Source organism: Canis lupus, chromosome 14 (genome assembly GCF_011100685.1).
Source record: "Canis lupus familiaris isolate Mischka breed German Shepherd chromosome 14, alternate assembly UU_Cfam_GSD_1.0, whole genome shotgun sequence".
Classification (NCBI taxonomy): Eukaryota; Metazoa; Chordata; class Mammalia; order Carnivora; family Canidae; genus Canis; species Canis lupus.
Genome location: NC_049235.1, coordinates 9,291,981 through 9,317,585, shown reverse-complemented (window position 1 = coordinate 9,317,585; position 25,605 = coordinate 9,291,981). Strand labels below are relative to the sequence as shown.

The window sequence follows — 25,605 nt, the reverse complement described above, 5'->3', positions numbered from 1 at the left end:
CTTAAAGTTATTTTATGCAAACACACTTGCCTCAAAATCAGACTATAATATTCAGAGACATTCATAATTATATATTTGGAAATTTGCATTAAGTACCTGAAATCAATATTATTGCTAAAGAAAATAAGATGCTGGAAAATTCTACCTCTATACTAGCCTCTGTGATCAGGCAAGGGTATAGTTTCCTCAGAATACTGAGTACTGAAATGGTTAGATCACCATCTCACTGGGGAGTTCAGGGAAGCTGTTCATTCCTCTTCATGCCAAGAAATTCAACCACAAAATGAAAACTAACATTAAAAATATTCCAAAGTTGATTCCTCTCACAGGCTCTCACAGATTCTACGTGATTCTTAACTGTGTCTCCTTTAGCTTGACGAAAACTCACCCACGCAAGGAAGCAGTGAGATTCTGAGCCTAGAGGGCCATCATCCCTTCTCAGGTATTCATGTTTTCATCAATTTGCTCACTTTGGTTAAATTTTCCCAAGTCACTTACAGAAATTTCCCAAATGTCCCTTTCAAACAGGGAGAGCACTCCTATGACAAGGGAATGTGTACTACTTCCTCCTCACCACTGATAATTTGGAACAGATCTGACATCCAAAGTTTGGCTAATAAGATTCAAATTTCTAAGAAGTAAGAATTGAGACTTAGAAATATATACATGTTAATTTTAGCAGGTGCCCTGAAGAAATAGCTGCTAATTTGTAGAAATGTAGATGGCCTTCTGTTATCTACTCTATGAACCTAGAAGTGGGGAAAACCAATATAAACAAAACCAAACAAAGGAAATAGGGAGAAGTTGGGATTTCTGACCGGTTTTTAGTTCTTATAATCAGCTCTTTCGTTAGACCTTGTTGTATTCTGCCTTGGGGTTTCCTGACATACCTTCATAAATTCTTCCTTTTAGCTTAAGCAAGTTTAAGGTGGTTTCTGCTACCTACAAACACTCTTGTTTAGTATGCCCCTGTGCCTGCCCTGCCCCTGATGTGAGCTCAAGTACAGAGAAAAGGAGTGAGGAGATCACACTGGAATTCTACCCAACACTTTTTCTTTCTAATAAATAAGGTTCTCATGACAACAGGAAAATCTCTGATTCTATACAAGATGTAAGTATTAATATTTTATTGCCTATAGACCAGACTGAAAGAATTGACATCGTTGTTTAAGTTCCTGAAAAATCTGAACTCCTCTTCTTTATTTTATGTTTTTTCTTTTGATAAATCTTTGTATTTAAAAAATTTATAGAAACAGTGTTTTGCTCAAATGGTAGCAATAAAACTAATCCAAAAGGCAGGCCTTTGTTTCCCTCTGGCTCCCCAAGTACAGAGAAAAGGTTGAGAAAAGTTGTAAGAAACACATGAGTAATTCCAGATATGCTATGAATCAGAATGTGCTTAAAATACATATACCGAATATAGCTCAGGTAAATTTTTCCATTGATGAGAAAATAACAGTTTGAGTGATTAAATTCAATCAAACCACCATTGTTGTTTAAGCCTTTGATGGCAATAGTACTTTGGAGTTTAGTAGTTTGACTGTGTTTCACCTTTACCTAGTTGTTGTGTTATAGAATAATTCTGGTCTGAAATACTAATCATTCACCATTTGAAATTCTAAGATTATTGTTATGTTCTCAGTTAAACAATAAAACTGGAAGAAGCATGACCTTTTAAACCAAGTATCTTTAAACCATTGCTTAATTAGGCATACTGCACACAAGGTTACAATCTCAGCAAGACTGAGTTTTAAACAGTTACTTTAATTTTATACCAATGGTCTGTGCAGCATCCAGCTGTTCTGGCTCCTATGTCTCCTGCTATTACAGACTGGAAGTCTCCCTTCATACCAATGACAAGGTTTTATTTACTATCACAAATTAAAAGGGATCGTGAAAAGCAATCTGCCTCAATATCTCATTAATGTCAGAAAGAACTGGTTTAACAACAGTTTCTTTTGAAGCACAATTTGCACTTTATTGCAGACATTATCCAATATTTAAATGGACATTACTAGATAATTCCATCCAAAGTCAATTTTTAAAATTACTTATGAGTACCTTTCGTAGCTCAGTGATCCTGACAGAAAATCTGGAAGGCTACACTATACAAAATTGATCATTGCCTTACAAAGCTCATTCTTTGACAACTAGTAGTAGCTATGCTAAGACAACCTTAAGTATATAATAATTTTTTGTTGTCATGTACAGTAAGCAGCTCTGAATCTAGTCAAGTACATTCTCCACACCTCAGGGTATTCAAAACTGATTATTTCAAGGAAACTGAGGTTTGGCCAATGGTCCTCTCATATTTTCAGGCTTTGGGAAGTGAATTAGCCATCTCACTAGGTGAGAACACTGACCATCACCAACACAACCCACTCAATTGGCATGCAATTAACAACATATAATAGCTGTTAGCTAGGTTCCCAGTATACACTCTAGATGACTACTTCCAATTCCTACAAAAGCCTTGTCAAGAGCAATAATATTTAAGCCTATGGATTTGACGTGTGCTCCATTTAGCTATTAGGACATATCAACGTTCCTCCAGGACCAGCAAGTAGCAATAAGGGAAGTGGAGTGTCCAAAATTATGACCACTCCTTCAACCCAGAAGCTCTTATTTTTAACTGACTGAAATGTTAAATTTCTGAGTAGCAGTCTTTTGAAGATCGAGTCTAAAAAGCAGAGTATAAGGGAAAGCTCTTCATTTATTCTTAACAGAATATAGTAATCCCTGTATCATCAGAGCTTGAGAGAGTTGTTAATCTAGATCAAAGAAGATTATCTCCCTCCTCCTGAAAACTCTTTTAAAAAATACCCTTCAGTGTTACAAGCATTACATTCTTGGCTTTGACTGTGGATACATGTGCAAAACAGCCAAAGAGAAAGCTTCTGCTTTTGTATAAAATTGTGTTAAATGACCTTGCTTATTAGGCTGTCAAAGTACCATATGATACATTTCTTTTAGAAATAGTTTCCAAGAAAATCAATTCTCTCTTTAAAAAATACGTAGGCTTGCTTCTATCATATAATGAAAGTTATGTATCCCACTGATGTCCCTTTACGTTTTGTCTGCTTGGGAAGTTCAGAACTTGATGTAGTCTTGTATCCCGGTTACCATATTTGTTTCTTCTTCCTTAAATGTTTTTGACAATACACTTCTATTTGAGCCACCCTATATATCTTTTTATCAGAAATAGGCAAGGCACTAATAATTAATTAACACTAATAAATAGCCAACAATGAAATTTAAAAATTGACAAACTCCCTGAAAATTACTAAAAATCAGGAGGATTACATAATCCATAACAATCTGCTTATGCTTAGATCTCTCACCTTGTAGCATCAGCTGTTAGAATACAGACTAGTTTCAAGCCATTAGCAAAATAAATCTTCAGGGAGCTCAAAGAGATTATAAGTTCATATACTAAAATTCATGTATTTTATATGATCCTCATATCTGGAGTATACTTACTCTTAGATAAGACATAGTTCTATTATGCTTTAGTGGTTCCTGTTGCTTTCAAGATGAAGAACAAATCTTAAGAATGGCCTGTAAGACCTCTTGTGTTCTATCTTACTCTTATCTCTGACACTCATTTCCTTCAGATACACCTGTAGAGGTGTTTCCCTACTGCAATCTCTCAGTTCAGCATACCTCTATTTTCAGCACTCACTAGAGATTATATTATTATACTTTTGTGTGCTTTTTTGATTATTATCTAAATTTCCAAGAAAATCTAAATCTCATATCTGTTTTGACTATTTTTTTATCCGTGGTGTATCTTTAGCACCTATCACAATGTTTAACACATTCTGTGTGCTCGATAGATGTATCTTGACTAAATTAATGGAATTTTATATGTGCTACTCTGTTCACAGTGAGTTTAAGAAGCAAATTATGGAAGAGATCAGCCCTAAAAAAAAAAAATCACAAAAATAGCAGTCTGATATAGTAGAAGGGGAAAAAAAGACTATAAAAAGGAGACAGAAGAACTCAGGAATCATTGGAGTCTAGAGGCAAATTGTCTTAATAATCATTAGGCATTAAGATGTTTTTAATAGTCTTTAATTTTTTTTTATTTATTTTTTTTTATTTATTTATTTTTTTAATTTTTATTTATTTATGATAGTCACAGAGAGAGAAAGAGAGAGAGGCAGAGACATAGGCAGAGGGAGAAGCAGGCTCCATGCACCGGGAGCCTGATGTGGGATTCGATCCCGGGTCTCCAGGATCGCGCCCTGGGCCAAAGGCAGGCGCCAAACCGCTGCGCCACCCAGGGATCCCTGTTTTTAATAGTCTTTAATAGCATCATTATATTACAGTATGGTATAATAATGAAAGTCATCAAGGGAAGGTTTAGCTTTTATCTATGATTAAGATAAGAGAGAAATTGGCAATTCACCTTTAAAATACTTTAATCTTGTGTTTCTTTAAAGATTTTCCCATCTGGAGTTGAGCTTCAGTTATTGAGAAAATATATTCATTTACATTGCTCTTCACACTTCCTAACTTGGATAAATGGGAGTGTACTCCAACCTCATGTTAGGATAAATAATCTTGCGTTATAATACTTCTCTTTTGCTCAATTTTTATAATTGCAAGAAAATTATTTTTAAATTCCCCTTAATATTTATATTTGTAATGAAAGGATTGTTATGTAATGTCTCACAAAAATTCTGCTGAAAATAAGGATACTCTGTGTTGAATATAAACCAAATTTTGTCTCATGTTCCCTGCACAAAGCAAAAGAAGAAGTTTCCACTTGAATTCTAAATTGAAGATGACCTTGTGCTTTTTTGAGAAAGGCTGGCAGCTGAGGTCACTGGAGTGTATTATGATGGACAGTGCAGTGCTGTGTGTGGCTCAGAGGCATGTCCATTGTGTGGATTACAGCCAAACAGAAAGAATTAGACAGCTCAGAGCATTCTATCATTTCATTTGAAAATAATGGTCAAAATCATGGGCAGCAACCATTACAAGTTTCATGAAAGAGCAACAACATTCAACAATTCCATCACTTCAGACAGGCAGTTGGCTATTCTCAGCCAAATACTATGGGTCCAGCATATTTTGAATCAGCTTCTGTAACACTCACAGAAAGCAGTATTTCTGCTTCTGCAGGAAGCAAATCCCATCTACACTGCATTGTACGTAGTTCTATTTTACAAGATGCAGCCCATTGTTTTACATTGACCAAATCATTGAAAGTGAAACAAAGGAAGAGAAGACACAGAAACTTAACACAGCACTCTAAGGTGAATATGCAGCAACTCCGAATCATCTACCTTCCTCAAGCCAACTTATTGTTTAAAAAGCTTAAAATTAGTTTTAAAACAAAATATCTATAATTCCTTCTCTAATAATGGCACAAACAAAACATTTTAAAAGAAATCTAATCTGTTGTCAGTGGTTCCAAATAAGTCTCTTAAGTTATTTCTGAAATAGTGGTATTTAAGTAGAATATTTTGATTGATAGAGGCTTATTTTTAACTTCTGCTTCTTTCAAGAACAGATTAATGCTTCTTTCAGGAGTGCAAAAAAATATGTTAGATATTTAAAAGCAGGTGGAAAAACTCACACTTCTGATTAAAAGGGGAACTGCTTCTAATCCTGAGCTTCCCACTCTCAGTATCTTCCCTATATGGGGGGCAGGGAGAACAAACACTGTCACTTCTAAAGTATATAAGGACAAAAAAAAAGTTGTAACTTACCATTAAAATTTACAGCCCGAATATAACCAAGAAGCTCTTTCCCATCAATGGCACTCATTCGTGGGCAGAGGCCGATGTATCCAGGGCAGAGATCTTTGTGCATACTGTGCAGAGCATAAGCCATAGAATACACTGCATCAATTACAAACTGGACCTTTCCTTCCTGTTCATAAGATGAATCCCTTGCAATTCGTTCCAGCCCTGCAAAATAAAAAAGAAAACCATTAATTTGGTGTTAGATTTCACTAAAAGATGGCATTAGGGCTAAGATTTCCACATTTGAGGCACACTTAATGAGACAAAACTATTTGATTTTACTTTCAATTGCTTTAATCCTATACTTACTGAGTCAGACTTTTAAACTCGGTATTGAAATTTTTATTTGGAAAGAACAGAAACTATTCTATTAGCAACAAAAAGATATGAACTAAATAAAAACATATCATTTCATTATCTTTATTTCCACCTTACTGAGTCCTATTATGTTGTACATTCTAGTAATTACACAACATTTTGGTAGTGTCTTGATCTCATAAGTAAAATGTGTAGATTGCATTCTTTTCATCCACTTCAGTTTCAGAAGTATCATTTAATTAGTGTCTCAAAGTAAGGTCTTTTTTTTTTTCACCCTGCCATGCCTATTCTCATTTTGAATGTGCTTTACTTGGGAGCCCTTTTTGTAAATATTAAATGACAGTGTTTCCATAAGTAAACCAGCTATCTTCAGAAGAATCATTCAACTTAATCTTCTTCTTGAACTCAATTTTTCTTTTTCTTTTTTTTCAGATTTTATTTATTTGAGAGAGAGAGAGAGAGAGCACGTACCCAAGCAGGGGGAGGAGCTGAGGGAGAACAAGCAGACTCTGCTTTGAGCTCAGAGCCTAATGTGGGTGGGTTCGATCTCATGACCTGAGCGAAAATCAAGTGCTGGATGCCCAACTGACTGAGCCACCCAGGCACCCCTCGAACTCAATTTTCTATTTTATTTTCTTTTTAAATATTTCCCAGCTTTACAGAGATATAATTGGCATATAACATTGCTTAAGTTTAAGATATACAAAATGATGATTTTATATGTATATATTATGAAATGATCTCCACAATAAGGTTAGTTAACACATTCATTACCTCCAATAGTAACCTTTTTTTCTCCCTTGTGGTGGTAACATTTAAAATTTACTCTTAGCAACTTTCAGGTATATAATACAGCATTGTTAACCATAGTCACCATGCTGTGCTTAGATCCTCATCAATTTTCTATTTCTATAGTAATTGATTTAATTTATTACAGAATCTAGTGGTCTGATAAATTAGTTTTCTAGGACTTTCCTGTCACCTAACTGCCAGCCCACATTTCCAATTGCCTATCATATTTCTATGTAGTCTGCTTCCATGTCAAACTCAATAGAGCTAAAACCAGGCTATCATTATAGGGAATTCCATCATTTTCCTAAAACCTCCAACTGAGGCATTTGCAGGTTTAGGAGTAGAGAGGGAAGATCAGTTCTTACAGAGTATCTTCAAAGTGCCAAAAGGTACATTGATTCCTTCAATCTGCATTTGTTGTATGATCTAAGCTAAGATCCACACAGATACGGGAGCACTGTCTTCTCCCATGTGTGGCACTTTGTCTCCTGGGTCTTAGGACAGTGCTGCTATGTCAAGAATGGCATCAAGGGACTTTGTGAAAACAGCCCTTTCACCTTCTGCCAAAAACTTCTCTCTCATAGTTTTAACTACAAAGTAGACAATTCATAAATAAATATTGAAGAATGGTCACAGCAAACAAAAAGATACAGTTGTTTCTTTAAAGATCTTATCTGGTGACCAACCACTCTGGTTAGCCCAGGATTGAGGGATTTCTCAGAACATAGGACCAAAACCTAGATATTCCTGGGCAGACCAGCATGATTGCCTATGAAAAAAGAGGCAAATGACATATCAACTTAATGATACAAGACAGAAATAACTACTTTGAGGTAGGTCCTTAGGTCCATAAGACCCCAGTTTCATTTATTTTGTATCACTAAATTTGATAACTGGAAATGAAGACTACAAATCCCAGAGCAGTCATTCCATTCTTGATTATCTTCTTAAGTATAGATTCCCTAGGGCCACTCCAGATATACTGAATCAACATCTCCCATTTTGGGGACATGACAAATCTGTAATTTCCAAACACAGATATCTAACTGTCTTAGTTTGGGTTGATAAAACAAAATATCAAAGACTGGGTGGCTTATAAGCAAAAGAATTTGCTTCTCATAGTTCTTGAGGTTAGAAGTCCAGACTCAAGGTAACAGCATGGTTAGGTCCTGGTGAAGGATGTCTTCTAGGTTGCAGGCAGCCATTTTCTTATTATATCCTTACATGGAAGATATATTTCTGGTGACTTCTTTTAAGGACACTAATTCCATTCATGAGGGCTCTATCTTCAAAACTTCATCTAATCCCAATTATTTCCCAAAGGCCCCACATCCTAATATCATCATATTAGGGGGTAGAGTTTCAATGTATAAATTTGAAAAGGACACAAATTGTCTGTAACACTAAAATTCCAGGTTATGTGGTTTGAATTGCTGATCTGTAAATCCCTCTGCTACAAACACACACAGACACATACACCCACATGCATCCTCCCCTCATCACCCTTCTGTGAATGTTATTGTTTGTTTTTCTTTCTTTTGCATACTTTATTTTTCTGTATGTGTGGATCCTCTTTAATAATCAAGAAAATGTACTTTTAAAAATTATCTATCTATCTATCTATCTATCTATCTATCTATCTATCTATCATCATTTTCGAGAGGGAGAAAGAGAGGGGAAATTTCAAACAGACTCTCCACTGAACAGGGAGCCTGATGCAGGGCTTAATCTCACGACCCTAAGATCAAGACCTGAGCTGAAATCAAGAGTCAGACACTTAACAGACTGAGCCACAAAGGTGCTCCTCTTTTGTGTACTTTATAGAAAAGACAGAATTTCTTTGTCTCTATTACCATTTAGTGGAGTATGAACAGCAGGCATAGAAATGGCAGAAAATGCCCAAGCCAAATTGATTCCAAGAAAGTAATGATCATGAGAACATTAAGGAATTTGGAAATTTTTCAGGATCCATAAAATATAGATAAGAGCTAGATGTGTATGAATGTTTTGTATACATTTTTAAAAAAGATTTATTTATTTGTTCATGAGAGACACAAGGAGAGAAGGAGAGAGGCAGAGACATAGGCAGAGGGAGAAGCAGGCTCCATGCAGGGAGCCTGATGTAGGACTTGATCCCGGATCCCAAGATCATGCCCTGACCAAAGGCAGACGCTCAACCGCTGAGCCATCCTGGCATCCCAAATATTTTATATTTTTAAATTTACTCTATCCTAAAATGTTTTGGATTTAACATATTATGATTTTATTCTAATGCTACTGCAACCTCACTATCAATCTATAAAGATATTTTTTCAACATTCAATAATTAGGATAAAGTTATATGTGACACTTTCATGATAAATTTTAATGGAGATGCCCTAATTTAACAGACAAGTTCTTTTTTTTAAAGTATTTATTTGTTTATCTGAAGAAAAGAGAAAGAGAGAGAGAGAACCTTAAGCAGACTCTGCACAAAGAATGAGCCCAAGGCAGCGCTTGATTTCATGACCCTAAGAACATGACTTGAGCCAAAATCAAGAATTGGACATTTAACCGATTAAGCCACCCAGGCACCCCTAATAGGTATACTCTTCCTTGATTTTTCCTAAAATGACTCAACTTTATATATAATAGATTTATAATTAATTCTCAACACCATACATCTTATTAAAGCATCTTCTTAAAGGGACATATTTATTTTTTTAAAGGGACATATTCAAATTTGCACTTGTCAAACTACTTATTTCTTTGACTAGCTATAAACTCCTAGTAGTATGGGCAGAGATTAAATATATCCAATTTTGCACTTGTTTTAAAGCAAAAGTTCAGGTTGTTTAGCAACTATTGTCACACAAGTCAATGGACACTATATGACTCTTTCCATAAGTCAATGTAAGTACGTGATGACAAACTAAAAGACTGAACATTATTACCATTTCTAAATTTAAATAGAAATCATTTTATTTCTTTCCAGGATGTTTAGACAATGTATTGTTTTATTCCCTAACATTTCAATTTCAGGAGGACCCTTAAGATTTTACAAGAGCTAGAGTTTGTGCCTCACTTCCTATATTTGCTTGTCTTATTCATCTAAAAGAGGAATTTAAGAAGCTGACAGTGACTCATCAACTTAATTGGCTGTAAAATTTCATTATGCTATAGTTTCTAAAGTTAGCGTTAATGCATTGCTATAAAGTGCTAAATATTGTCAAAGGCTATATGTCAGCCATCCATTTAAAACACTGATTGTAAAGTTGTGATGTGTTTTAGTATATAGCTTAAAATTAACAGCATATAGCAAAGTGTTTGCATGGTGGGAGATGAAGGCAGCCTCATAAATTTTATAGCAAGACTGATTTATATTTTTCTTAATGAAATCTAAGAATTCTGACTGTGTTCCTGGACAACAGAGTAAATTCTTATTGGTCCAAGAAATACTATATGTGCCTCAGTTAAGGTCTTTCAAACATCACAGGGTATCTTCTTGGTTTTCAAAAGGCAAATCTGCTCAAGTTTGCAAAGTGCAGTATATATTACAATTTAAGTTCCTAAAATAAGCCTGACTTGAATTTTAAATTCTTTGACTGACATAGTTGTTGAGTTTTGCTTTCTAAGAATTTCTGATTTCTCGAAGTGTAGTTTAGTTTTGTAGATTGAGATTAGAGGTTATTTTCCTTTTCCTGAAAGTATGTTAATGTAATGATAATCCAATAAACTGATCAACTGAAGAAGAAGGAGGAAAAAAAGGAAGTTCTATTAGTCATTTTATTCCCAAGAAACCAAATATCCAATTGGTTGATTTTTTTACTACACTCTTGGCATGTAGTAGAAATAATCTCACATTCTAAATTTGTAGGTTAAAAAGTATTTATTTGGTTTCTCCCTGATTTTTTCTTAAGTATGCAGTAACTATTTTAAATTATTAAATTGTGTTCCTGCAGTTAGGGTAGAGAGGATGCTAGGATGAAGAAAGAGAACCAGTGAATGGCTATTAATACATTTATGCATATCAGATCAGATTTAAAAGTCATTCTAAATTCCACAACTCCTTATGCCTCGCTACTTGATGCACCAGAGAAAGGACCGTCACGTCCCACAACAAGCTTTCCCAATGCCCCCCATGTATGTAGTAAATGCAGAGTGAGTGGAAATCAGTGAACCACACCAGTGACAATCCATGAGAACCAAAAAGAACTTCACTGCACACTAAAAAAGATCACTAAAAAAGATCACTATTGAGTCCGCACATGTCATCTTTTACTGAATTTAAAGTGATTTGCTTTCAAGGATACAATAGGGGAAGAATGGGAAAGAAACAAGCATATTCCATTATACAGGAACATCTCCTAAGCAGGAAGGTATGCAAATGACAGGTGCGCTGCTCCCACAGGCACTGCAGAGTGATGAGAACATGGGCCCTGTGGTAAGGCAGAAAGACAGACTGCCAGAGGGAAGCAGCTGCTACAGGAGAATGAAGACTGACCTGACCAGTGGGGCATAATTTAAGTCCTGAATTATTATTACTCTGTGGTTTTTTTTTAATTAGATAAAGAAACTAAGACTTAAAACTTGAATAATTTGCTCAAGACCACATAGTTATGGCAGTAAATGGTAGTCAGGTCTAACTCAAAACCTTGGCCATTTATTATTACACCACCTCCTCTTCCTCTGTGAAATTTTGTTTCTTCCAACTCAGGCTTACCTTTTACTTCTCTGAACTTCTCCGACCAGTGGGTACATTTTCATTATTCTTAAACTTGAGCTATTTCAAATCTAGTTCCTCATGAAGAAGAAAAGTTTCAGTTTTCTAGATTCGGATCCCAACTAACAAGGCAAGTGGCCTTGGGCACATTCCTAGGACTCTGACCAGGAAAGTTGCCCCCAGGGACCTCCATGATGGGTTATACTCAGCCTCATCTGCTGGCACTACCCCACCTCTCTCTGCTCCACTTTTAAGTCTTTGAATATATAACATGAGATCTCCCGCCACAGATCACTTAGAATATTATAAAACAATGTATACTTTTACAGAAATACTAAGGAATACTAACAAATGGCAATATTTATATTAAAATATACCAAAAAGGGGGAATACGTTCCTTTAACATTGTAGGCATTTTTCATCTTGCTTGTGAATTTCAGCAATACTCTTGGGATAATAAAACTGGCACAATGTGGCTGAAGTTCATAAGCAAGATGATTAGATATTTGTGGCAAAAACCAAAGCTAATAAAAGTTAAAAATTAATATTTATAAAAATAAAGAGTATTTTAGCTTTAGAAGTAAAGAGTGTTTATGTATGTATGTGTCTATAAGATTTCTCTAAGAAAGTAACATGGAACTCAAAAGAATCCCACACATAGGTTCTGCTTTGTAGATTCTTCACTAAGCTTTGTCAAGGACCTGTATAAACAGATGTATTGGACTAATGAACTAATTTGAGCTTCCACCTTATCTATTTACAAAGGCAGAGAAAATGAGAAGATAAGGGTCCTCTACTGAAAATCACCAGCTCTCTATTTCTTCTGTAATTTAAATGTAGTCCCAAGAACTGAAGGCTCTTAGCTGCCTGAGGACATATCTGAGACACTTGTAAATCAACCCCTGAAGAGTGCTACATCAGCCCACAATGACTTCTCTCCTTTGTGTGCCTGGCAGGAAATGGAAAGTGCTTCAGGCAGGTGCCAGGTGTCCCCTTCAGGTGTTAAATTTTCCATGCAATGCCCTAGGGTATTTAAAACACTGAAAAACTTAAGGTAAGAGGCAAGTAAGATTAAAAGTCTATCTTCTAGCAAAACAACCATTTTTTTTTTAAGATGCTCAGAAGAGGAAATTATTTCATAGATATACCCCTAAGTCCCCAGACCAAGAAATGGCATTTGATTAAATTCAGTTGAATTTCTCTACATAATTATCTTAGATCATGCACATCAGAAACAAATTTTGATTCAAGATAGTGCATAAGACTATTGACAGAGTTAACTCAATAGTTAATAGTAGAGTTTCTCTCTTTAAAGTATATTTAAGCTCCTCCATAGAAGAATCCAATTTTCCCTCCATAAATCCCCTTAAGCAGGTAGGAGATTGCAGACTTTATAATGTGGCTTCCAATGAGCTTTTAAAAAACATTTTTTATTTCTTTTTAATTAGGAAAGCCATTCAGTATTAATAGAAATGTGAGGGGAAAAAGTATAATGAAGAAAACAAAGAATATCTATTAGCCTACCATGTTAACCACCATTTACATATTGATCTCTTGCCTTACAGGATTTCTCTATTTTCCCCTTTTATTTTTAAAAATTAAGAAGATTCTGGGGGGCACCTGGGTAGCTCAATTGGTTAAGCATCTGCCATGGGCTCAGGTCATTATCCTGGAGTCCAGGGGATGGAGCCCCACAGGCTTTCTGTTCAGCAGGGATTCTGCTTCTCTCTCTCCCTCTGCTGCTCCCTCTGCTTGTGCTCTATCTCTCATGTTTTCTCTCTCTCAAATACATAAATAAAATCTTTTTAAAAAGTAAGATTCTGTGTATATTTTTTAATCTGCTATGTTCACTTTACCTATAGTGAAAATTTCCCTATATTGTAAGGAAGCATAGTTTTTATACTTGCATTGTAGTTCATTCAATGGATTCAGGTTTTTGCATTTAACCATTTCCCATACTCAAAGTGATATTTTGTATAAGGTAGAGATCTAACTTTGTTTTCAAAATTATGAACCAATTCTTCCACATGATTACTTGAATGAATATTCTTTTCCCCATTAATTTATATAAAGTCACTTTTAACACACATCAAACTCTTATATGTTCTTGGATATATATAGCCGGAGTTTATGCTCTAAGCCACTTGTCTCTTAATATGCCAATACTACCTATTTTACAATTATTATAATTTTAAAAGTCCTACCATCTGTTCATGCAAGTTCTATCAAAATTCTTGTTTTTTTTTTAATTCTTGACAGTTCTCACAAATAAACTTCAGAATTATTCAGCTAGTTCCAAAACTTACAGCTTTTATTAGAATTGTATTGATTTTTAAAATTAGTTTCAGAAGACTTGAAATAGCTGCAATATTAAATGTCTCTTTTGGAAACACAGGATCTCCATTTATTCAAATCTTCTTTTGGAATCCTCAGTAAAGATATGTCACCCACCCATTTCTTTTTAAGTAATGCCTTGATATTTTGTGTTTTCTAGTTTTATGAAACAGAATTTTTTCATTTTATTTTTAACTGGTTAATCATAGTACAATTAAAAATTTACAATTCACTTTTTTCAAAAAAAATTTTAATTTATTTTTTTAAACTTATTTATTTATTCATGACAGAGAGAGAGACACACACAGAGAATGAGAGAGGCAGAGACACAGGCAGAGGAAGAAGCAGGCTCCATGCAGGGAGCCTGACGTGGGACTTGATCCTGGGTCTCCAGGATCAGGCTCCGGGCTGAAGGCGGCGCTAAACCGCTGAGCCACCCGGGTCGCCCAATTTTAATTTATTTTAGAGAATGAGAGAGAGAGAGAGCATGTGAGCAAAGGAAGGGAAAGGCAGAGAATCTCAAGCGGACTCCAAAAGAAGCATGAGCCCAAGGCAAGGTTGGATCTCAAGACCCTGAGATCAAGACATGAGCAGACACCAAGAGTCAAATGCATAACACAGTTACCACCCAGACACCACCCGAACCCCCTCAATTCATTCGTAATGTTCAACATTTTCTTCTTCCCTTATTTAATCACACCCAGGAAGTTGGAGCCAGGTAGGAGCATGGCACAGAGGAGGCCTGAGAGGTGGATAGGGAATATTAAGAGATTTTGTGGGCTCCCTGGAGTCAGTTTGACTTGTTTCTACGTCCAGTAGGAGGCTATTAAAGGGTGAAATAATTGGGTTTCCAGTTCAAAAAGAGCACGGGTCAGAAGAACAGACAGGAAGGAGGAAGGGGTGGATGGGGTAGGCTGCTTGGGAGGTTATTTCATAATATGAACAAAGGCATATGGTGGCATGGGCTAAGCTGATGATGAAGACAGAGAAATGTAAATGTATTGGAGATGTCAGGAGATGCAATTAACAGGATTTGGATGGAACTGAAGTAAAAGGTGTTGCCAAGAGTGACTTCCAGGTTCCTGGCTTATATATCTGGAGAGACCTTGCTGCTCAATGACACCAACAACGAATGATGCCTATAGGCCAGGAATAGGTTGTCCCACCAGATAATCACATATTTGCCTAATGGGCAACGAACATGGTGTATTTGATCCTGTTAAGACAGGCCAGGGAAATCCCACTAGCCTGCACCTGAAAATTCTATCTCCTTCCTTGGTACTATAGGAATGTACCCTCGCTGATTTGTAGCTTTGTATAGAAGTCCCGGTCAGGGGTCCACCCCTGGGGTTCATTATTTTTGTTATTACTTACAAAATCCCCAGGAACTGGGGAAAGAGATGGCACAGGAATTATTTCTAAGACTATATTACTTTGCAGCAACTGACTTCACTCATTTTATTTGCAAGTCATTAATCATATTGTCTCAGATACTCTCTTTGGAACAAAAAGCTGAACAGTAAGTAGGACAGTCTGCATTAAATACACACATAGGAAAACAAAATTTTCCTCCTTTCTTCTCTCCCTAGTCCCGCCTTCCTACTCCCCTACTTTCTCACTCATCTTAAGATTTTTGGGGCATCTGGGTGGCTCAGTGGTTGAGCATCTGTCTTTGGCTCAGGGTGTGATCCCTAGGTCCTGGGATCTAGTCCTACATTGAGTTCCCTGCAGGGAGCCTGCTTCTCCCTCTGCCTTTGTCTCTGCCTCTCTCTGTGTCTCTCGTGAATAAATAAATAAAATCTTCAAAAAAAAAAAAAAGACTTTGTCAACAGTGAAGTAATGTCACTATAAGAACACATATAGGGCAGCCCCGGTGGCTCACCAGTTTAGCACTGCCTTCAGCCCAGGGCCTGATCCTGAAGATCCAGGATCGAGTCCCACATTAGGCTCCCTGCATGGAGCCTGCTTCTCCCTCTGCCTGTGTCTCTGCCTCTCTCACTCTCTGTGTCTCTCATGATTAAATAAATAAAATATTAAAAAAAAAAGAACACATATAATGAGACCCTAAAACTTGCAATTAATAAAATAGGAATGTTCAGACTAAAACAAGCTTAAAAATTAGCCTATCTGCTATTTTTGAACTTCATGACATACCCTATTAGTGTTTTTACAATCACTGTAGTGGGTTACAATCAGCACTTTTTTTTTTAAATAAAAAAAAAAACAGAAATCAGTGCATTGCACATAGTAACAGCAAGTATTGTTTTTTGAAACTTTCATTTCAGTTGGAAGGCATGTATGCACTGTGTTGCCATATACAGTAAAATTACTGATCCGGAGAACAATCAAAAAGAGTTTGACAGGTGCCTGGGTGGCTCGGTCGGTTAAGTGTCTGCCTTCAGCTCAGGTCATGATCCCAGGGTCCTGGGACGGAGCCCCGCATCAGGCTCCCTGCTGAGGGGGGAGCCTGCTTCTCCTTCTCCCTCTGCCTCTCCCTGCTTGTGCTCTCTCCCTCTCTACCAAATAAGTAAATAAAATCTTAAAAATAAAAAGAGTTTGAAATTCACGGACATCTCCAATCTTCTTATTTTGCAAATGGTGAAACTGAGGTAGAGGAACATTGAGAGGTTTTTCCAGGTCTAACATTATCAGGAAGAGACAGAACCCTAACACCTAATTCCATGATTCTTCCCTTTATATCAAGTTTTTCCTCAGGGACATTTTCTCTCCCTTTGTAATTAAGTTCCATTGAGGATAAGTAAGACTTGAGGGAATCCCTAAGTGGGTTTGCTCAAGAAGAATTAAAAGCCTTGAAGGAAATTAATTAAATCAATTATGAGAAAAAAGTGAATAACCAGAAGTTGTGAGTTACGGTAAGATTCTCTCCTGCCAACATAAAATGACTATCGGAGAAACCAGGAACATTCCAAAAACCGTGGTTTTTTGTTGAAAATGTCAAAAACAGAAAAGCTGTTAAGGAATCTAAATTTCAAAAAGAAAACCAGAAGTACTTAAGTATAAAGATGCATATCCTTCAAATGAAATTTTTTGGGTATTTGTGTGTAATACTGGAGCACCCATACGAAAGAGGAAAACAATCATTGTCTTTGTGCAGTGTGGTCAATCCGCTGGGTGACCGATTGGGTCTTTCACTTTTCTTCCTAATTTTAAGGGTCACAGCACAGGCGTGGGTATAATGCCAGTGGCTGATTAAAGCAGGTCACAATCTGTCTGGGAGAGTTTCTGTGCCATCCTTCATAGGGACAGGGACCAGACAAGATGACCTCTCTTGTTGCCTTCCAATTAATTCAATCAGCTTCTGCTTCTATCAGACATCTTCACGATGCAGACCATCCACTCATTCCAAGTCCTCACCAGGAATCAGTAAACACAGAGGCTGCAGACTGCGTTTAATGAATCAGCAAGACTCTTCTTCCACTCATTTTTGATTTACAACTTGTTTCTCAGTATTATTTTCTCTCTCAATAACCTGAAACTTTAGGAAGGACAGGGGCTAGATCTGCTCTGAGTACCCACTGGGCCTAGCATGGTGCCCAAATCTGTCTTAGGTTAATATCAATGTTTGTTAAACCAATCTGAACCAAGTTTCGTTCCAAAGAAGGACATATCAATCATATAGTCCCAATTAGCTGTGCATAAAGCCACCATCCCTTTTCTTTAATATTTTATGAAGTGCCACTCTAGGAAACTATATGGGATATAATAAAGTACAACTGGGAAAACTTTTTTCAAATAAACCAAAGCTATTCCTTCTATTTTTATGTTCAAATAAATGTACATAAAAGGTAGAGTCAGTAAGGGTGTTTTGCTTCTTGCTTCTCTCCACATGGATTGGTAGGATAATTTCCATAATAGAGGAAACAGACCATCTGAGACTAACTGCAGTAGACAGTGTTAAAACAACAGATCCAAGATGAGGTAAGTGCTCATTTCAACCCCCCCATAAATCAGGAACCTGTGGCTGTATTTCATTACTCCTTAAACAATAAAGCATCAGTATTCATTAAGTAGAACTCCTACACACTGTTGCCTCAGATCAAAAATTGTAACTGTTGACTAGGAACATACCTTACAATGGAAAAGGAGTAGATTTGTTTGACAAGTCTTTTTTAATCTAACTAATATAAACTGTGATGTCCTTCAACATTACATGTAAACTAAACTGTAACTCATGACTTAGTGTGAGTCCTATCTAGACCTAGAAAACTGTCCAAGACAAAAGTGGAAATTTGGACCTGTGAGGAGTAAATTAACCACCGAGGGTTTGTTCTGGCAACAAGCCTGGTTTCACCTTGAGAGATGGAGCATGACCTATTGGGATCTCTCAATATTACCCCTGTATGCAAATGCCAAAAAGAATTTTTTTGAAAATATTTTCATCTTTAAACTTTCAATGCATGCAAATGCAAAGAAGAATTGAAAATATTTTCATCTTTAAACTTTTTTCGCATGCTCTGAATATCAAAACACATTTTGTGAGAAAAATTATAAATAGAAAGTTGATATATTTAGAACCAAAGTGAAAATCATAGCCTGAGATGCACTTTAAATTTAGTTCTAACAAATCTGCTTTTTGGATTCCGTTCTCAGTGGTTTATTTTTACTCCCCAAATTATGTTACTACCATCAAGGACTTGGATAGAAACAGGGAGCTATGATAAAGGAAACATTTAGACATAATGGCTCAAGTGTACAAATGTTCATAAACAGCCTTCTTTTTTAGAAGCTGAAAGGAAGAGACCTAACATTTATCAGATCTATTATGAGCCAACCACCATGCTAGACAAGCTGGATATGTTTTTACATAATTCTTACAATAACTCTATGAGGCAAGTTATATCATTCCCATTATTTTTATTTTATTATTTTTTTTACATAGGAAAACTGAGTCTCTGGTTAAACAGACTGACCACTGTCACAAACAGAGTAAGCTGTAAAGCCAAGACTCCACACTTACTATTGCTTCAGAGACTTATTCAAACTGTCTTGCTTTTTCCATTACAACTCTGGTCTAAACAATTAAAGAGGGTAGCCAGACGTAAGATAATGAATTTAGATTAAGATATAAACCTGTTGCCAGATCCTTGGATACACCTGTCATTTAGCAAGGCTGCTCTAAGCACCTGGTAAACATCTGGCCTTTGACTTTCTATAATAGTCCTGTGACTTCATTTTCTGTATGCAGTGGCAGCTTTTAATATGTGATTTCTGATAGTCTTTCAATCAAATGCTTTTTGGAATGAGATGGAAGTCAGGTATGGGAGTCATTTGGTAAACCACCCTCTCGTTCAGAGTCAACCTTCGTAGAAAAGCACTTATGCTTCTACTCTGGCTCTACCACACATCAAGGCTATCTGGGCAGAGACCACTGGTTGTACTTCAATATTAATTCACCATTTTTTCTGTAGTATTAGAACTCATGATTTTTAGCAGGCACATGGCTGACCAGAAAGACTTAATTTTCCAACCTCCTTTGTATATAAGTATAGCTGCCAATAGGATTGTAAATAAATGTATAAGGTGGCAACTTTCAGGAACCTTTCTTAAAAGACATGGACACGTGCCCTTTGTCTCTTATTTTCATCCTGTCTTCCATCCTGTTACTTAAAAGACAAAAGTGGTAACTGGGAATCTGCCTTTCATCTGGAACCAGAAGGAATTAGAGCCACACCCTAGAGAAAGCAGAGTAGTATTAGAAGCATAGGGTTCTGGAGGCCTGAGTGAAGCAGAGCCATGGCACCATTCCTGAATGGCCTCCTCTGGATTTTACTAGACAGAAAAATAAAGTTCTGTCTTGTTTAAACCAGTGTTATTTTCTTCCCTGTTACTTTTAGCTGGACATAATCCTAAATGATATATAATCGTGATCTCTTTGTGTCTAAACTCGAGAATAGTAACCCAACAAAAAACACATATTTAAAAAAAAATAGAATAGTAATCCACTTACCGCATTTTGAATTTTTATTGTACCGTCTTTGTGAAGTAGCATGAAATAGTAAGAAAAATATGAAATTTATGATAGAAATCCCTCTATTTACTAGCTTTGTTATCTACAGCAAATGAGATAACCTCTCTTGGTTTCAGTGTCTATCAGTGAATAAGGGGAAAACGACCTCAACTGTTGTTATAAGCAATCAAATTAAAACTACAATTTTTGTTCCTTTTTACAGATTCAAGTAGTATAGGTTTACAGATTTTACACCTATGACTTTAAAACACCTTTCAATCCAAGTGTCCCTTTTCTAGTTTCACCTACTCACTGAATTAATGAATCTTCTGACTTTCTTCAAATAAATCAATTGTTGCTTATAAAATGAAAAAAGAAAACAACCTTTGAAGGAATTCTCCTCTTCATGGTTTCTAAAATAATCTCTGAATCCTATCTGATTTTAAGACAACATCTTAATGGTCTACAAGAGCAGGGACCATGATTATCATTTGTCATTTTATTTCCATGCACATGGTAACATTTTGATAGATTTTAGTGTCATCTTTCCCATTCTTATATGACAGTTATTCCTGTAACAAAGGGTCTTTTTCCTTGGCCATGAAAAGTTATGAGTAAATTTAGGTCCTACCTCCATATGTCACTTCTGGCAACCTCTTGTCCTTTACTTTCTAAGAACAAATCTATACTTGATTACGTCCCTTAATAAAAACTAATTATTCTATTCCACACTCTTATAGCCTAATAATAAATATAACAAATACACAGACTCAAAAGCTCTCTAATGTTATTATAATTAGCATGTATAGATTTTTTGTGAATCAGTTGGATGTGTTGGTCTAATGTAGAAGATCAGAATAATCTGACAAAGTGTTTTTGATATGCATGCCTGTTTTTCATTCTTTTCTCTGTGAACTAAGTTCACAGAGTGATTTTTAGTTCCATATACCTTTCATTTTGCAAATGCTATTTTGCTCACAATATTGTCTCTTTCTGCTCCCATAATTAGGACTATGTCAAACCAAATTATGAGGGAGACTAAGTTAACATCCAATGCCTCATGCCTCTTCAGTTCTAGGTCATTTAAATAGCCACCCTTTGGGGATGCCTGGGTGGCAGAATCAGTTAAGCTTTTGACTTTTGGTTTTGACTCAGGTCATGATCTCAGGGTCCTGAGATCAAGCTCTTCATAGGGTTCCATGCTCAGGGCAGTCTGCTTAAGACTCTGTCTCCCTCAAACCCTCCCTGATTCTACCCTCACTCTCTCTCTCAAAATAAATAAATACATAGCCATCCTTTCTCCTCATCTCTATCCAACAGGTTTCCAATATCAATGAGATAAGTTGCTTTGTAAAAAGATATTACATGGTTAATAATGTTCAAGGTGTTACCACCCCGAGTGTACTTTGTTAACACACCTTCACTTCTTTAATGTAAATCATCAGCAGGTTGTAGGTAGGAAACAATCACCTAATTTAGATGGCCATTTATTTCAACTACCCCAATGACGATCCTCTTCTCCGATTTCTAGATATTAACAAAAAGAATGGAGGGAACAATAGTAACTTTAGTCAAATTCTACAGTACTCCTTTTCTATTTGACACTAGTCATTTGAAATTAAATGTGTAAGCATATTTAACTTAAAAAAAATCCCCTACATATCATTGCTTTATTTTTTTTCAAATTATTGCTTTAATAAAAATTCTACATTTCTTAAAAAGTAAAAATTCACTAAACAAGAAGTAGAGTAGGGACATCTGGGTGGCTCAGGAGGGTAAGTGTCTGACTTCAGCTCAGGTCACAATCTCAGGGTCCTGAGATCATGCCCAGCTTTGGTCACCGCACTTAGTCGGGAGTCTGTTTCTCCCTCTCTCTCTGCCCCTCCTCCTGCTCATGTTCTTTCTTTCTCAAGTACATAAACAAAATCTTTTTTAAAAAAGCAGAGAAAAAAATCATCAAGTCAATTACTGTCTTTTCCTCCTAATCTAATTGAAAGAAATGCCTTTCAAGATCTTTTATTCCTCCAAAGAAGATAAACAGATGGCCAACAAGCACATGAGAAGATGCTCAACACCACTTATCATCAGGGACATACAAATCAAAACCATGATGAGATGCCACCTCACACCTGTCAAAATGGCTAAAATTAACAACACAGGAAACAACAGATGTTATGATGCATAGGAAGGGGAATCCTCTTACACTGCTGGTGGGAATGAAAACTGGTGTAGCCACTCTGTAGAGCAGTATGGAGGTTCCTCAAAAAGGTAGAAATAGAACTATCCTATGATCCAGCAGTTTACACTACTAGGCATTTAGCAAAGGACATGAAAATACACATTCAAAGGGATACATGCACCCTGATGTTTACCGAACCATTATCAACAATAGCCAAACTATAGAAAGAGCCCAAGTGTCCATCAACTGATAAATGGATAAAGAAGATATGGGGTATATGTGTGCGTGTGCACGTATGTATATACATACGTGCACACGCACACATATATATAATAGAATATTACTCAGACATCAAAAAGAATGAAATCTTGCCATTTGTAAACATATGGATGAATCTAGAAAGTATGCTAGCCAAATAAGTCAGTCACAGGAAGACAAATATCATATGATTTCATTCATATATAGAATTTAAGAAACAAAACAGATGAACATATGGAAAGGGAAAAAGAGAGGGAAACAAACTGTAGAGAATCTTAATGATAGAGAACAAATAGAGGGTTGTTGGAGGGGAGGTGGGTTGGAGGATGGGGTAATTGGGTGATGGTTATTAAGGAGGGCGCTTGTTATGATTAACACTGGATGTTGTATGTAAGTGGTGAATCACTAAATTCTACTCCTGAAACTAATATTATACTATATGTTAACCAGCTAGAATTTAAATAAAAATTTTCCAAGTGGCATCTCATCTTCTTTACTAATTAATTTGCTATTTATAGTTTTTGCTCCTTTTTAATTTCTTCATAATCATCCCTAGCTTTTATTTGCTGTGGCAAATACTTGCATGCCTTAATAATTTGGTAGATCTTTTAGTTCTTTTTTTGGATATTTGACCTCTTCTACTTATTTGTAGATCATCATACCCCAATTATGCGACTTCTTCAACTAAGGTAAATCCTACTGAAATATAATTGTTAGTAGCTTCACTAATTTTCAGAGAAGTTCCTACGACTCCTATTTTGTAATCAATCTCATTCTCTTAGACAAGATATGTCAGCTGAAAACCAAATGCAAGTGACTAAGGATGAGGGGGAATCTCGAACTAATTCTTTGTATTTGAAAGTATCAGATTAAAAACTGCACTTGCTCTATTTCCTTTCTTCAATGAATCATTGGTCAAATCTATCAAAAACTGCAAAAGCCATCTGAAAAATGTATGCTTATTCTATCATTCTAAAAACTCTTTCAGATATCTTCTACATACATTTCATTCCTTGTTCCCAAAACTGTAAATGCTTTTTAACATTTCCTAATGTACTAATACTGCGTCTTCCTTGATATTCACTCTCTTTCAGAGACATTCAAATATTTCCTATGCCCTTGAAGGGGGGAAAATTGTCTTATCCCCATCTACTGCAAGGATAAAATAAGATACAATTACATTAACGGACATGAAGAATGAATTCTACTTTACCCTTCAAATAGGCTTTATCATAACTAAACAGTTAAGCATACAATTAGTAGAAAACCAAGAAAGCATTTAGACTAACTAGGCCTAGAGTCTAGGAGATGAGTTCACAGATTATGTCTGTGAAACAGTAATCAGGTTGATTCGGTCAATTTAAAACAATAAATAAATAAATAAACTCAGAGACAGAAAAAAACAAAAACCTGCCAATAGTTTTCTTTTTCAGCTAATGTAAATGCAGCCTTCAAGATAAGCTGTTCTTAACATAGAAATAGAATTCATATTCTCCAGATTATATTCAAAACTTTGTAATATATGGCATTCTAACTTTGAAAGAGCCTTTTCTGAACTAGCTATGTGATCAAGGGAGAGAAGGAGAAGAGCATCAAATGTGGTTCAAATGACTACAGATTGGAAAACAAAATGTTTTGTTTCTAGTATATATTTAGTTTTCTTTTTACAATAAGATTTAGAGCATACAATAAGATAATCCCTATAAACATCTTACATACATTGCACTTAATTTGCATTTCCTGCTTTCCAGAAGCCATACAGAAGTCTAAGATAGCCTAATAATGTTCAAAAGACTAACAACAACAAAAAATGGCAATGAACACAATAACAGACTAATTACCATTCAGCGAGAAGAACAATGGAAGCATTTTTTTGCTAGCTGTAATCAGTTTATAATTGTGGCCCTGTAAACACGGCAACACATAAAGAAACAGCAAGAAACCCCCAGTCAGCTTCCATGTTATAAATGTAAGAGATGTTAAAGCTTTTCATCTGCATTGCCCTGACAGATGATGGGGACTCCAAAAGTTCTTAGGTGACTTCTCCCTTCGTCAGTACCGGCATCCGGACCAGGAGTACAGGGTAACGTTCCAGGGGAGCTAATTTATTTTTTTTAATGTTAAAATCACTAGAGCGTGATTTTAACACAAGCTTAAAATATAAACAAGTAAAACTAAGCATCAGGAGAAAGTAACTTCTTATTTATAATGAATAACAAGCCTAAGGATATATAAAAATATGAAAAATGCTCTAAATTATGAGATATTATCTGCTATCATGATTTGTTTAAATGATTTCATTTAGTGGAATAGAAAGTATGAGTTGCTTTCTGCTATTCCAGCCATTTACATTGTATATAGTAACTTTCTAGAGATTTGCTATATAGATTATGTCACCAGACTCAGAGATCAATTTATCGGGAAAAGGAGAAAGATGAGCACTCTCTTATTCAAGGAACTGAATAACTAACCTGTTTTCTAACATATAGCTTAGAGAATGGAATTCACTATGCATAAGAGCATATTCCTAAAGACACTGTTAATGATGTTCTTCCTTTAAAAAAAAAAAAGTAGGTCATTGGCAAAATCAAAGTATATACTGAAATTTATTTTTATTTAGTAAATATGGAAGGACTGGCCTTCCTTAATAAGAATCTACCTCTATGTAGCTTCATAAAGATGCGATAGATAATATGTCCAGTCACACCAATAATTCAAATTAAATGTTGGGTATTTTGCTTTGCATTAGTATTCATTCATATAGTCATATTAGTCATTGTATTAAGCCATTTGTTTTTAATACAGCATTTTATTTAAAAGGTTGTTTCTGCACTAAAAATTGTGATTATAAGTCCTAGAAGTGAATCAGCTCTATTTTCAGATGGCTGTGCCAAGACAATCAGAGGGTGAAGAGAAATTTGCCAAGACAGAGACCACCTCTGGAGCCAGGGCTGTGCTAATGGTAACAGGAACATATGGTAAGAACGGTCCAGAGTCCAAACTGGTGAAGGTGAATGGGGAAGAGCAGCAGTGAAGCCCCATAGGTGTAGATGCAGACAAGAAGACAGGAATGACTGGTGGCTCTGAAGGTGAGGATCGGGGGCTCTGAGTAAAATGACTTGATTGTAATGTCAGGGGTGCCAACTGCTTTGCTAGACTGTAAAATATGAGTCAGATGCCTTTCCTGTGGGGAAGTAAGTACAAAATTTGAGATTCTCATTAACTCTTTGAGATCACTGGGGTGCCGTTTGATAAATGAAGGTCCCAATGTTGTAAAAGGAGCTCAGGCATCTGTTGG

At 36.0% G+C, this 25,605-nt stretch overlaps 1 protein-coding gene across 5 annotated transcripts in view; it reads right to left on the bottom strand.

Annotated features, from left to right (window-relative positions):
- The window catches only part of GRM8 (glutamate metabotropic receptor 8), a 737,042-nt gene that overhangs the window by 267,624 nt on the left and 443,813 nt on the right, over positions 1–25,605 (bottom strand). For all 5 annotated transcript variants that reach the window (XM_038556627.1, XM_038556630.1, XM_038556631.1 and 2 more), the window contains exon 7: positions 5,721–5,921. In XM_038556627.1, coding sequence (XP_038412555.1) covers positions 5,721–5,921 — 201 coding nt within the window. The remainder of the gene's footprint in view (positions 1–5,720; positions 5,922–25,605) is intronic.